This window comes from Ochotona curzoniae, unplaced genomic scaffold (assembly GCF_017591425.1).
Source record: "Ochotona curzoniae isolate NIBS_2020 unplaced genomic scaffold, NIBS_Ocur_1.0 contig_3498, whole genome shotgun sequence".
NCBI lineage: Eukaryota > Metazoa > Chordata > Mammalia > Lagomorpha > Ochotonidae > Ochotona > Ochotona curzoniae.
The window spans coordinates 18,859,420-18,875,031 of record NW_024465885.1 but is presented as its reverse complement, the minus strand read 5'-3'; the positions used below and the strand labels follow the sequence as shown (position 1 = coordinate 18,875,031).

Here is a 15,612-nt window from a genome sequence, read left to right as displayed (position 1 = left end):
CTCCGTTCTCCTCTATCCTGTAGAGTTTCCTGTGAGAGGTCTCCTGTGGGTTTGACATTCTTTTATATAGCAGTTGATTTTTTTTCTCACTAAAGTAAAGGCAAATGTGAAGAACATCCCAGTAATATAACAACAGAAGACTTAATCAATGAGCAACCCCTTACTAAAATGACAGGACCAAATTACCAACCATTCATATTATGCCTGAATTGCTTGAACTCATCAATCAGCATAGATTAGTAGACTGGATTAAAAAACAAAACCCATCTATTTGTTGCTTACAGGAGACACATTTCCCCAACAAAAATCAGCAGAAACTATATTACATGGATTTTGATGTTTTGTGAGTTTCATCTCCTCAAAACCCTTTCTTATTAAGTTCTTCAGTGACTCCTAGATCATACAGTAGCATCACTTTCTTCAAAAGGGTCTTGATTTTCTTTTTCATTTCTTCAGTGACACATTAGTTATTTAATAGCATGTTATTTAACTTTTTGGTGTTGTTAATTTCTTTTTTCTCCCTGGAGTTGATTTTGTTTTGTTACTCTTCATTTAAGGGGATGTAGAGTAACTGTTTAATGGAGACTATCATGTCTAGCAGCATGTTATTTAATTTCATGGCATTGTAAATTTCTATTTTTCTTCGTGTTGATTTTGTATCGCAGCTTTTAATTTAAGGGGATGCATAATAACTGTGTAAAGGAGACTATCATATCCAGATGTGAGGATACAATACAGTATGCATCTCTACTTTCAGACAAAGAAGGACTCCCAGTAAAACTGTTTACTAAGGATGCTGGACTCTGCCATTTTCCATGCCCGCAATAGTGGACATATGACTATATGAAGAACTAGACTATATTAATGATATAGGCAACTCAGTGATGGGGAAGGGGATTGAGGAGGGGTAAGAGAACTCTCAGGGCCTATTGAATTGTATCATAAAATGATAAAAATAAAAAGAAATAAAACTAAAAAAAACTTATGAGAGGTAAGAGAATTAATTTAATGGAAGTTTGTGTGAAAGAGATATAGTAGTCTTGCTGACTCAAAATTAGTAAAATCTCACATAACCCAAAGTGGCACTAATATAATCATACAATATTTTTTAAAAAGATGGTAGTCTGGAGTTGGCTGTAATCATATATTTAAATATTTGGAGCATGCACAGGATGTGCTAACAATTGAGCATTTTAAACTACTGGGGAATAGTTTAGAAGGATGGAAGGATGCCATGTTTAATCTAGGGAAGAGACTGTAATGATAGATATGATAACTGCCGTGTTATGATATGTTATGATATGTTGCTGTGTTGCATGTTTTTCTTACATAACTTTAGAACTTCAAATTGAAACTGATAAATGTCTAATATAGTTGCTTATAGTAAGAATTTTGCAGTATACAGATTTGTTAATTAGCTTTTGGTTTTGAGGTGTTGAGTTCTGTTAAACATTAGGAATGATTCTGTTGTGGTTACTCATGGGCTGATATACTGAACAAGATATTCTTTCAGATTATTTTAAGAGATTATATGGAATATTAAGATTTAGGTAGTTTTCTTCTGTTTCTCAGTTTGAAAAGGTTTATTGTTTTCATACAACATATTAATAGTGTTAATGTAGAAATATTAACTTAAGGAATAGTGAGTTGCTTGTTATTTTCTTGGTAGATTCCGAACAACCACAACTTCTGGTTTGTTAGGATTTGCTTTTAAAAATATGAATTTAATTTTGGGTTTTTCTATAGCTAATTATCTAGACAGAAAAGGTCAAAATGAGTAAGAACTTGTTTTTACTTAGGTTTTTGTTTATCTTCCTTCTTCATAAGAAATTGTAAAAATGATGAGTCCTCAGATGTGTCTTCAGATATGCAACATTTTATTTAGACTGTTATATCCAAGGATGTGTTTCACTTGTGATGAATACTGAGTTTAATTAAAAATTAAAATTGATCCATCAGTTTTCAGATGTACTTTCTTTTGGAATAATCTGATTGCTAATTAAAAGATTTGTAAAATTATACTTAGTCCAGCTCATTTTGATGTATTTATTTTTTTTTTTCTTAAATAAGGGTCACTAGTAGTGGTAACTCTTGTGTGTGTGGTGTGCCAGAAGTGATCACATCGTAGTTCTTCCTTGGACCTGAGGTGAAGATGACCCTAAATTCATTATAAAGGGAATTTAGACTGTGAATCTTTTTTTTTTTTTTAAAGATTTATTTTTATTATTTTTTTCATTGGAAAGGCGGATATACAGAGAGGAGAGACAGAGAGGAAGATCTTCCATCCAATGATTCACTCCCCAAGTGACTGCAACGGTCGATGCTATGCCGATCCAAAGCCAGGAGCCTCTTCCAGGTCTCCCACGCGGGTGCAGGTTCCCAAAGCTTTGGGCCGTCCTTGACTGCTTTCCCAGGCCACAGGCAGGGAGCTGGAAGGGAAGCGGGGCTGCCGGGATTAGAACTGGCGCCCATATGGGATCCTGGGGCGTGCAAGGCGAGGACCTTAACCACTTGTGCCACCGCACCGGGCCCTAGACTGTGAATCTTATTTGCTGAGATTACACAGCTAAGAAGTAACAGAACTGGAATTCAAACCCAAGTTCATCTGATAAAAAGCCTGTGTTCTTTCCATGACACTGCAAGTCTGCCTGCTTTATTTTTTCATGTGACTCTAAATAAAAACAAACCAAAACACCGCAGGAAAGGATAAATCATGAGGTGCAGTGGGTAACAAAGGAGAAAAAATAAATGTATAATTGTGCTTACACTGTAAAACAATTGCTAGAAAGTGTATGACAAAATTAGGATATGGAGGTTCTGTCTTTACAGTTTTAAAACTTGAGGTAATTTCAGTTTCTAGAAATCATAGTACAGCTGTCAAGAACAGAAAGTAACATTGGTTATAGTCACTAATAAAGACCTCATTAGAAATTTACCACGTTTTCCTCTTTTTTTTTTTTTTTAAAGATTTATTTTTATTATTTTTTCATTGGAAAGGCGGATATACAGAGAGGAGAGACAGAGAGGAAGATCCTCCATCCGATGATTCACTCCCCAAGTGAGCGCGACGGGCCGATACTATGCCGATCCGAAGCCAGGAGCCTCTTCCGGGTCTCCCATGCGGGTGCAGGGTCCCAAAGCTTTGGGCCGTCCTTGACTGCTTTCCCAGGCCACAGGCAGGGAGCTGGAAGGGAAGCGGGGCTGCTGGGATAGAACCGGCGCCCATATGGGATCCCGGGCGTGCAAGGCGAGGACCTTAACCACTTGCGCCACCGCGCCAGGCCCACCACGTTTTCCTCTTACACTCTTTTTCTGTTCCAGGATGTTATCCATGATCTCACATGGCATTTAGTTGTTATTTTTCCTTAGTTTACAGTCTGTAATAGGTCCTGTTTTATCTTCTATAATTTTGACTCATAAGAATACTGATGAGTTTTGTAGAGTGTCATTCTGTTTGGAATTGTATGGGATGGGATGAGTTTAAGAATTTTTGACAAGAATACCACAAAACAGCTTGCTTTTCTCAGCACAGCATATTGAGAGATTGGTAATAATGATAGGTCTTACTACTTGTGATATTTAATTTGGCCTAAGGTTGTGTCTGTATGATTTAGCTACTGAAATTTTCTTTCTTTATGTTTGTAGTTGCAGATCCCTTGGGATAGATCCTGTGAGACTACAATTCCTGCTTTGCGTTAGACTTTTGCCTACTAATGTAAACATTGCCTCCTGGGTCTTGTCTGTAACATAACTCTGATGATTCTCTATTATTGCTACTTTTACTAATAGAAATCCCACCAAAAGAAAACCATGTCATGTTTTTAACTGTTCCATATTTTTTTTAAGATTTATTTTGCTTGAAAGTGTTAGAGACTGGAGAGACACAGCAATACATATATATCATAGTTTATTCCCCAGTGGCTGCAGTGGCCAGGCCAGAGCTGAGTCAGTTTTAGCCTAAGAGCCAGGAGTTTCTTTTGGTCTCCCACGTAGGAGCAGGGTCCCAAGGCTTTAGACCGTCCTCCACTGCTTTTTGAGGCCCTTTAGTAGGGAGCTGGATTGTAACTGGATTAGCTGGGCCATGAACTGGCACCCATAGGGGTTGCTGATGCTGCATGAAGAGGATTAATGTGCTACCATTAATGCTGGCCCGTAGTTTTCTAAGCTTTTACATCAAAAATCAATAAAATGTCTATAAAGGAACATATTTTAAATATTTTTGGCCTTGTAAGCCATCTATGTTACCAGGGAACTGTATCAGAAGTGGAGAAGTTGGGACTTGGACTGGTATCTGTGTTTGATGCTGGCATTGCATTCAGTGGCCCAACTGGTAGGGCCACAAGACCAGTCCCATAATTAGAATTTTCTGATTGATGAATCTGAAACATTTTCTCGTGAATTATCCCAATTTAACTACAGAATAAGCCTTAAGATAAGTATTATCAACTCTACTTTATGGCAGGGAAACTAATACTACTCAAATTCATAAAACTAGTTAAATGATGGAGCCAAGTCTGACTTTTCTCCGGAGAGTATATTTGCTTTAGATGGGTACAGGTTAAAAACTGCATTCAGAGCATAGTGCGACTCTGTAGTCACTTTTTGCCAGGAGGCTGAGGGACCTTATAAATAGCAATGACAATAACACATGTTCATACCTGATTTTGTTTTTTGTCTAGCTATTACATTAAATAATTGGCATTGTGATTATAGCTTGATATGGGAAGAAAGGGCATTTGTTAAATGTTGACAAGCACTTGGCAATTGAACAGTGAATATTTATATGCTTTGCTTTCCACATTTTCAAAGGATATTGATTTTATTTTCTGAAGTATCCCATGGAAATAAGCAGTACGGTACTCCTCCAGCCAACCCAACCCACTGCCATCTTTTGTGATCATAGTGAACTCAAGCTTTACCTGGTAAGGGTTGAAATTTTAAGGGCTTTTTTTGTAGTAATGTTTTTTCGGATTGCTTCTTTTTTAGGTAGTGGAAGATTATGCTGGAAGATGGCAGGTCCCTTTGCCGCAGCTGCAGGTTCTTCAGACTGCACTTTGTTGTTTTACGTCGGCTAGTGCATCGTTTCCAGATGAATGTGAGCACGTACAATATGTTTTGAGTAGCCTTGCTGTGTAAGTACCGTTTACTTCTTATAAACACATTCTGTCTCGATATACTTAAGAATATGATTTTAGGTATTTCTTCTGAGGCAGCAATCTTAAAAGTCTTCTCTTTAAAGATTTTTACTTTTTCTAGTAAGTATTCAGGTTTAATTTCTAATATTAACTACGGATTTAGTTTGTCATCTTAATAACATATATGTATATCTTTTTAGCCTGTTATGATTTATTTAGGTTACAGAAATATATAAACAGAAATGCAGGGACAGACAAATCTTTGAACCTGCTAGTTCATTTCCAAAGTGTCCACAATAGCTGGAGCTGGGACAGGCTGAAGCCAGGATTTAGAAACACAATCTGGGTTTCCCACATGAATGGCTGGGAACAAAGTACTTGGTTGCCTCCCAGAACAACATTAACTTGGTATAGGAATCTGAAATGAAGCCAGCACTCAAACACAGAACAAGTGACATGTTAACTGCTGTGCCAACCATCACCTAAACTTTTAGTCTTGGGGTTAAATGAAATTATGATACACAGATTATTCTGGTTATGACAAGTACCATACTTTCCTTTTAATTTTCCATGTTGCCTTGGCAAAGGGTAATCCTCAGAAGACAGTGTTGAGGTTAAAGGCATCTAAAGATATCCAGAAAGAGGTTACGAAACTCCTGGGTTTTAAAAATGTTAATGGGAGTTTTCAAATGAAAGATTACCAACTCGGCACTTGGGCTTATCCTTTTTGTTGTCCAATGAGCTCACTAAAATTATAGTTCGAAGTAACAGAATGAAATATACTGGAAAAAAAAATCAAAATGGGTCATGAGTGAGTCAAAGGTTTTCAGACTTATGGGGGATGGAGGATGGAAGGCAGATTGAACAGTAGTAACTTAAACACAACAGAACAAATCACAGCGTCACCTGTTTTGGCCTTTGATTGCACTCATGACATAGCAGTGGCTTATGAAATAATTTATCGCATTACAAAAGCAATATAAAATATCAAAATATGTCTCAAATTTTAAAATAATATTTATGGAACTCTTTCTAAATTTTTTTTTTTCTGGAGAGAATCAAGATGGCAGAATAGGGTAAAAAGATAGAGAAACATTATCCAGGGTGAAGCGAAGAAGGCACATTCTAGGAAATAAGAGAGGACAGACTGATGAGACAGGGACACCTGGAGACTAATGGACACGGGAAAGCAGTAGACAAAATGGTATGTTATTGTGGTGACAAGATACTCCAGTGGCAGTCAGTGATCAGCAATCTGAACACCAGCTGTGGCAGGAACTCCACTAGAAAACAGATGGGAAGGGCAGCTCACCAGGAAGTCAGGAGGTGATCACAAAGAACTGCCTCTCCTGCTGGTTTGTTTGACTTGACCAGGGGCAGAGACAACAGCAGATCCCACACAGGTGGTGCAGGGACAGGGTGGATTTCACAGTCCAGACCCCCACTAGAGCTGCATTGGGTGCCATTTTGTGTAGGGAGGCAAAGGCTATGGGACAGATTGCACATGCACTAAGCTGGAAGCTAAATCATTTCTGGTTCAGTACATTGCAAAGATATGCCATCCTATATGTTCACCCAAAATAGATCTTGGGTAGCTCCCAGATCTAATGGCCAGTAGGTCTAGAACTCCAGCAGTGGCACATCAGGCTCTGTTTTGTACAGTGTGGCAAACGTGGTAAGATTGTAGTGACAACAGTTAGTTGTACATGCACTGAGCTGGAAGCAAACTCACTGAGCTCAATGCATTGCACTAGTTCCACATTGAAAATAATACCGAATTTGGCATCTTATGACTCAAAATAAGTCTGTATGGTTCTCAGACCTAATGGGCAGCAGGTTCTAGCAAGACCTGCACCACCAAAAATCTAGTTATATAGGGCACCGGGTGTCTCCTTAATCCTGAGAACTGCTTGAACTGGAAGTGGGAGAAAGGTTGTACAGACAACAATGCAGCATAAGATCACAGGAGGTGGTGAGAGTTGAGCCAGGAGCTGGGGCTTCAGAGACCTAGGTGGAGGACTAAAATAAGAGTCCAGACCTGAAACTTGCTGGAGGGAGTGGTACAAGTAACTGCAAAGAAAACTGGGTACCAACCACAGTAAGTAAAATCAAATTGCAGACCTGTGGTTGATGCAGCTTAGAAACCTTCCCTAAGGAGAAGAATTTGCTAACCAGAAACACAAAGAGCAAAAGCAGAAGAGACAGAAGCACACTGAATATTACTGAAGACTCCGCTACGCAGGAGCAAAAGCCCTTGCCAACCTAAGAGATAACTGAAGAATAGATTGAAAATATGGAGGATACAGAAATCAAGCAGTTATTATAAAGCTGTTTATTAACAATGAGAAGCACATGCAGGGATTTAGCGAATATGTCACACAGGAAATAGCAACACTGAAACAAAATCAAGCCGAATTATTGGGAATGAAGGATGCAGTGGAGCAAATTTAAAAATCAGTGGAAAGTCAAAATAATGGAAGGAGGCAGAAGAAAGAATCTCAAAACCAGAAGATATTTCTAGTCACAACAGAGAAACAAACAACTGGTAGCAAAATTGGTTCAAGCTAAAAAGTACTCAAGAACTAAGAGACACTATCAAAAGGCCACTTATGAGTGTTATGGGATTTTCCGAAAGCACAGAAAGAGAAGTTGAGTTTAAAAATGTCTTTAATAAAGTAGTAAAGGAAAATTTTCCTAATCTGGAGAAGGAATTGGGAAACAACATCTTGCAACAGTTTGACCAAAAGGAATCTTCACCATGACACATGATAATCAATCTCTCTTCAGTTGAACATAAGAAAATGATCCTTAAACATGTTTATGAAAAAAAAAAACAATCGATAAATAAAGGAATGTCAATTAAATTCATAGGAGACCTCGCACAGGAATTTGTACAGGATGGAAGAGAACGGAGCGACATATTCCAGATTCTAAAAGCAAAAAATTGTTGGCCCAGGATAGTGTACCCAGCAAATCCTTCCTTTGTCTTTGAAACTGAAATAAAATTTTTTCCACAGTAAAGAAAAGCTAAAAGAATATGCCTCTTCCAAACCTGCCCTACAAGTGACACTTAAAGATATTCTCTTAATAGAGAAAAGGAATAGCACCCACCCAAACCAAAGGCATATGCGAAGAACATTCCAGCAAGATAACAGAACAAACAACCCTTTGCTAAAATGACAGGACCAAATTACCACCCATTCATATTAACCCTAAATGTAAATGGCATAAACTCACCAAATGACATAGATTAATGGACTGGATCAAGAGACCATTGAATTTATCAGGACAATAAGATGCTGGAGTGTATGCTTGGTATATGCTTGCAATGAAAGAATCTCAACCGAATTTGAACTACAATACTGCAACAAGGTGGAGGAATCTACCATGTGGGGAGGGTTTTGGGAGGAGTAGGGGGAATCCTAGAGCCTATGAAACTGTGTCACGTAATGCAATGTAATTAATAAAATAAATAAAAGAAAGGGCCCGGCACAGTGGCCTAGTGGCTAAAGTCCTCGCCTTGAATGCACCAGAATCCCATATGGGCGCCGGTTCTAATCCCGGCAGCTTCACTTCCCATCCAGCTCCCTGCTTGTGGCCAGGGAAAGCAGTGGAGGATGGGCCAAAGTTTTGTATCCTGCACCCACGTGGGAGATCCAGAAGAGGTTCCTGGATCCTGGCTTTTAATCAGCACAGCACTGGTCATTGCGCTCACTTGGGGAGTGAATCATTGGACGGAAGATCTTCCTCTCTGTCTCTCCTCCTCTCTATGTTTGCCTTTCCAATAAATAAATAAATCTTTATTAAAAAATTAAGAAAATGAAACTCCTCTATTTGTTGCTTATAGTAGTTATAGCTTACTAACAAAGATCAGTGGAAACTATATCATCGATTTTGATGTTGCTAGTCTCATTTCTTCAAAACGCCTTTTTCTCATTACATTTCTTCATTGACTCATTCTTTCACTAATAGGTATGCATCCTTTTCTTCAAAAAAGTTCTTGATTTATTTTTCATTTGTTCAGCAACATATTAGTCATTCAGTAGCATGTTGTTTAACTTCGTGACATTGTAAATTTCTTATTTTTCTTGCTGCTATTGATTTTGTTTTGTGGCTTTTCATTTAAGGGTATGTATAGTGACTGTGTAATGGAGACTGTTATATCCAATGGCATGTTGTTTAACTGCATGGCGTTGTAAGTTTCTGATTTTCTTCCTGTTGTTGATTTTGTTTTGTGGCTTTTCACTTGGGGGGATTTATAGTGACTGTGTATTGGAGGCTGACTTGTCCAGATGTGAGGCTACGGTGCAGGGTGCATCTCTACTTCTTGGTTGAGGATGGACTCTGAGTGAAGCTGTTGGATGGACAATGGATGCTGGACTCTGCCGTGATCCATGCCCAAAATGATGGGCTTATGACTCTTTATGAGGAACTATACTGTTGTAAATGATATGGGTAATTCATTGGGGGGGAGTTAGGGAGATTAGGGAATATCCCAGGGCCTATGGAACTGTTTCATAAAATTTTAATAATGATGAAAATGAAACATTATTTTTGTGTATATATTTGTAAAATATTTAAAACTAGCAGGAAAAGCAATTTTTTTTTAATAGGAGGGACTCTGTCTACCTCAGTGTCTCCCAGCCCAAGAAATACAGATTTTCAAATTCTTCTTACTCAAAAGGCAGAATTAACAGAAAGTGGGAGAGATGGAGAGATCTTCTATCCATTGGTTTATCCCTCAGATTCCTGCCACAGCCAGGATCCAGCCGGTCCTAAGCGAAGAGAGTGGAATTCGGCCTGGGTCTTCTGTGAGCATAGTGAGGCCCCTTCTTCTGTTGCCTTTCTGGGTACGTTGGCAGGGAGCAGGGTCTGAAGTGAGCACCTGGGACGCAAGGGATATCAGGTGGTATCACGGGTGTCAGTCAGCTTTCCATTGTGCCACAACACTGCCGCCCCTCCCCAAGTAAGATTTATTTATTTGCAAGGTAGAATTACAAAGATAGAGAAAGGAATATCCTTCCAAATGCAAAGTGTAAACTTGGGGATAGAAACTGAAACAACATAGGAGAATGTGGACAAAAGAATTATTTGGAATTTTCCCTTTGAGACTAGTCACCAGGCTTTAGGGCCATAGTTAGATGAGTGAACAGTATAGCTACTTTTTTTCTTCTAAAGTAATTAAAGAATGTTAAGCAATGGCCCTTATGCTCTGGCATTTATGGATTCTTTCTTGAGACATTCACTTCACTTAGCTGTCCCAAAGAAAAACTTTCCAACCAACAAACTCCAGACATGCTAATGGAGTTCCCAATTATCTGATTATGATTTTATTTTTAAGTATTAATGAATATCTAAGAATCATTAAACATTTGAAGAATTATTTCCAAATGAAAAAAAAAGTGCAAATGAAGACAAATTGAAAAGAATCTGGAAGAAAATAGTATTACTGCTGAAAGCAAACAAACAAAAAAAAAGTAAAATACTAGTAAATGAAATGAATCATCAGTATCATATTGTTGTGAAAGGAATATGAGATACAAAAACAAAACATGAATCTGAAATAAACATATAATGGTTAAAATTTAAAGCCCTGTTGGAAGGTAGAAGGCATGATATTGAAGAGGTGATACACGATGTAAATAAAATAAGAAATTTAAAAGAGCATATTTGCATGTACTTTTTTAAAAACTGATTTGGATATATTTCAAATTGTAGGAGAAAGGGAAGGTTCAAAATACAGAATAGCTGGGATATTTTTGAAAAAGATTTTTTTTTAAAGATTTATTTTTATTATTTTTATATTGGAAAGGCAGATATACAGAGAGGAGAGACAGAGAGGAAGATCTTCCATCCGATGATTCACTCCCCAAGTGAGCGCAATGGCCGATGCTATGCCGATCCGAAGCCAGGAGCCTCTTCCGGGAAAAGATGTTTTTAAAAATAAATTACTTTTGTTTGTATTTTATGTTTCCAAAATGATTACAGGCAGGTGTTAGGACTTTTTAATTATAACTGATTTTTCTAAATCTGGGTAAGCTCAAAGAAGAGCAAAAAGGAAAAGCAAGTACTGTAACAACTATTTAGATTTCCTGAATCCAGAAAATATCTGAAGTACTTTCTGCTCAGTTCTGTCAGGGACCTAAGAATAGGCTTACTTTATTAACCGAGGGGAAGAAACTGTTGAAACTGCTTTAGGAAAGCCTCTCAGAAATAAGTTAGGAAGATCTCTGACCTACCATGGGTTGTGTGCCCATTCCTTGGGTTAGACACTATATTGAGAGGATGTGGTAAAGTTTTTGGCTTTGTCTGATCACAGGTGCACTGCATTGCTAGGGAAAAGAGGATACTACATGGGCATCTTTGTCAGAACCATAGAAATGTTAGTGGTGTTAAAGAGAGCTGGCTAGCATGAAAAAAAGTAGGTATCTGCTACAGTAATGCTTTTATATATTATTTTGCAGAGTACCAAATCAATTTCAGTTCTCCACTGGTTTTTAGAAAAAATAAAATGAGTATTGAATAAATTATTTTTAAGCAGTAGCCATTATTGTTATTTTAGTGCCTATTGTGAATATCCCCTTTCATATTTTTATTTTAATGTTATAATGTGAACATGCTTGATAAAAATGTTATCTGTTTTTAAAAAGATTAAGACTTAGCAATTATCTGAAAGAGATGCGTATTTCTGTACAGAGAGAGAGATCAAGAGAGCTACACACAGAATTCATATCTTTTGATCTCTCTCTCCAAATGCCCCTCCATGGCCAGGGCTGGTCTAAACAAATGCTGGGAGCTGGGAGCTCAATCCCTATGCCCTGTGGTTCTCAGGAATCCAGTTACTTGGGACATTTCAAGGTCAGCATTAGCATATAGCTGGCTGGAGTCTGGAGCCAGAGGTGAGTATCCAGCCTGGGCACTCTATGAGATTTCAGGCATCTAAAACCACCAATTCAGATGCCTGTCCCTGAAAGTTATTTTAAAGTTTTCAGAGATACTTTTAACATTTATTTTTTGTATATTTGAAGAAAGAGATACAGATGAGAAGGTCTTGCATGCACTGTTTTCACTTCCCAAATGCCTGCAGTACCAATGCTATTATAGGCTGAAGCCCGGAGCCAAGCTTCTGTTTAGGCTTCCTGCTTGAGTAGCAGGGACCCGGGTTTGAACCTTTTGCCTTCCAAGATGCGCAACAGTTAGAAACTGCATCAGAAATGAAAATGGGCCCCAGCACGGTGGCCTAACAGCTAAAGTCCTCGCCTTGAATGTACCAGAATCCCATATGGGCGCCGGTTCTAATTCCAACAGCCTCACTTCCCATCCAGCTTCCTGCTTTTGGCCTGGGAAAACAGTCAAGGATGGCCCAAAGCCTTGGGACCCTGCACCTGCCTGGGAGACCTGGAGGGAGTTCCTGGCTCCTGGCTTCGGATCAGCACAGCACCGGCCGTTGCAGTCAGTTGGGGAGTGAATCATCGGATAGAGTCTTCCTCTCTGTCTGTCTTCTTCTCTGTACATCTGGCTTTGCAATAAAAAATAACTCAATCTTTAAAAAAAAACAAAAAAAAAAGGAAATGAAACTGGTACTCAAATTTTGTTGGAGGACTTGGGCATTAAAAGTGGCATCTTAATTGGCCTGTGAAATACCCACTTCAGTTCTTTTGTGTTAAATGTTATTTGTTAATCTGTTTCATTGCTTGCTATTATACAAAAGTACTAAGCAGTATCAGTCTTTTCAGGTATATAATGCTTGGTAAACAAATTAGTTTTCTTGGTGAGTTGCTTAGTGATAATTCTTGAAAGGAAAACTTTTATTGCATTGTTTTAATTTAACAACTGTAATTTCATACCAGAGGAAAATACCAGCAGTAAAATGCAGAAACATCAAGATGGTTGTTATATTAAAGGAAATAGTTTGCAACAATATTTTATTTAGGTAAATTTATTGTTAAAAAATTGTTTATTTGAGACACACACACACACCACACACAGCTCCTGCTTCCTGTTTCACTACCCAAATGCTAGGACCTAGGAACTTGATCTATATCTCCCTAGTGGATAGTAGGAACTTTATTACTTGTGCTGTCAACCTTTTTCTCAGATTCTGTGTTAGCATAAGTTGTAATCAAGAGGTGAAACTAGGAATTGAACCCCAGTACTCTGATATGGAAGCAGGTATCTTAACTGTAAGACTGGTTACTCACCTCTTAAATAAATATTTAATTTGAAAAGTCTTCTAGCAATTCTTCTGTAACTATTTGTTTGCTTATGTTTTGTAAAACTTTGTACATGGCTGTAAATATAAAATAGAAAGTAACATGGATAAACACTTGTTCTGAAAGACTATACAGAGCAAAGAAATAATGTGTTAAGCTATTATGTAATTGCAAGTATGGGAGAATTACAGTATGTAATGGGAAAGCATAACAAAGGACTTGACCTACCTAGTCTCTCAGGTGAGGAAAAATTTCCTGAGTGATCTAGAATAAGGGATTTGAAAGATGTATGGGTGGAAGAGCCTCCTAGCAGTATCACAGTCAGAACATTAGCAGATTTCATTGTGTTTAGTATTGCCATCGAGCTGTTTTAAACATGATTTATCATGCACAAGTATTTACTTGACAGACTGAGAGTGTGTGGTTATGTTTTAAAAAAAATCAGTAAATATTTGCAAGACTCAGTAGAAATGCACATAGAAAATAAGAGATGCTTTGAAAAGTATATAGAAAATGCAATTAAAAGGCAGTTTATTTTAATGCAGAATTTTTTGAAATCTGCATGCAGGGTAAATTTTCATGAAAAATTTTGTAAGATTTTATGAAAACTATACTGTGAAAAAATTACATCAGTTTCCATTTTTTAAATTAAAATTATGTATTTTTGTAGAGACTTTTTGAAGTATCCTCATATGCTGTTTTTAAAACATTTCCTATATTCCCTGGCAATATTGTATGTATGTTCATTTTTATAAAAGCTTATACTCACCTTTTAACTATACTTAGGTAAAGCTTTTCCTTTTTTCAGCTTGAAAACTCTGAAAACTGATGTTCTTATAGCAAAGGAAAATACATTCTGTTTTATTCATCCTTGAGTTGTTTCTTTAAATATTTTGTTAATGAATAATCATGTTAATTCAAATCAGCTAAATTACTATTTTGTTTAATTTCATCTGTGGTTGACTTTCATTGTAAACTGTCTTGTAAGAAAGATTTTTCTATGTATATGCTCTAACTTGTATCTCAAGTTTTTTCGTCTTTGTAAATAAGAAAATTAAAGCTTGAACAGTTGGGGGATTTGCCAGTGTTTCAGTTGATCTTGTTCTGATCTCTTGTTCTAGGTTGGCTAAACAATGATTCCTAAGTTTCACAAGTAGAACAAAGCTAAATATGCTAAATATCCTCAAACTAAATGGGCATTTGGGGCAGAGAATAGACTTTTTCCAGTTTTATATTAAAAACAAATAGAAAAGATTTAATGCCACCTTTCAATTTCCTTTTTTTCTAAAGTAAATGTTTATTGACTTCAATATTGAGGCAGGGTTGAGTGTTTACTTGCAGTCATTAGGGCCGTGGTGATCACTGGAGGTGAAATCTGTTCTCAACTGGTCGTGTTTTGGTGTATACTATAGCAAAGATGGAAAGTTCATGCTTAATATACCAAGATGCTTGGAAGTCTAGAGTCTTCTTTGTTGCTGTCCTGCAGCGATGAACTTGGTGCACGGAGCTGATAATAACACGCGTGGACTACTGACTGATGGTCAGTAGCTGAAGTTTATTAACAGCATCAGACTTTTACAGGAAGGTTGTCTTGTAGGCATCCAGGGAGGAGGGGCTTGAGCAATTTACATCTCAACAGCAATGTACAGTTCCCAAAACACAGCTTCTTCCTCTAGCAGGTTCTTAAACCTGTGAACCAGGATGTGTCCTGTTCATTCATCTCCTTATCAGTTGCTCCTAGTGCCTTCAGGGGGATTCAACTGGCTATTGTTTCCCACAGTAGCAAAGATTCTGAATGTCCTTCTACACTCCTCCTTTATTAGGCTAAGTAGATAGAATTAGCCTCTTGGGGCTTAGATATTCTTGGACTGGACATAGACAAAACATTAGATCACTAATCTCTTCTGATAATACTGCTAAATTGTACTAAATTTCAAACACAGTGTTTGTGCCCACTTCCAGTTTCTATATCATAACCATTTGGTTGTCTTTGTTTATTTCTGTTTTCTTCCTTTCCTCCCTCCCTTCCTTCCTTCTTTCTGTTTTTTCTTTCTCTTAATTTTTTTTCTCTCCTATTCAAGTCCCCTCCCCTCTTCTTTTATCTTTTGTTTTGAGAGAGATGAGACAGAGATAGAGGTTTTCCACTGCTTCACTTGCAGTTGGGTTAGGCTGGACCAGGCCAGAAGTGAAGAACCTTTTTCAAGTTTCCCACATGAGTGGCAGAGGTCCAAGCTCTTGAACCATTTTCCACTACTATTCCCAGG

At 37.7% G+C, this 15,612-nt stretch overlaps 2 protein-coding genes across 2 annotated transcripts in view; one reads left to right on the top strand and one right to left on the bottom strand.

Annotated features, from left to right (window-relative positions):
• ZNF654 (zinc finger protein 654) overlaps nucleotides 1-15,612 on the top strand; it is an 87,153-nt gene that overhangs the window by 24,065 nt on the left and 47,476 nt on the right. Inside the window, exon 2 of the mRNA XM_040980615.1 lies at nucleotides 4,987-5,132. Within this exon, the coding sequence (XP_040836549.1) occupies nucleotides 4,987-5,132 (146 nt within the window). The remainder of the gene's footprint in view (nucleotides 1-4,986; nucleotides 5,133-15,612) is intronic.
• Nucleotides 1-15,612, bottom strand: part of CGGBP1 (CGG triplet repeat binding protein 1) — a 91,611-nt gene that overhangs the window by 30,691 nt on the left and 45,308 nt on the right. The gene's annotated exons all lie outside the window — the stretch shown is intronic.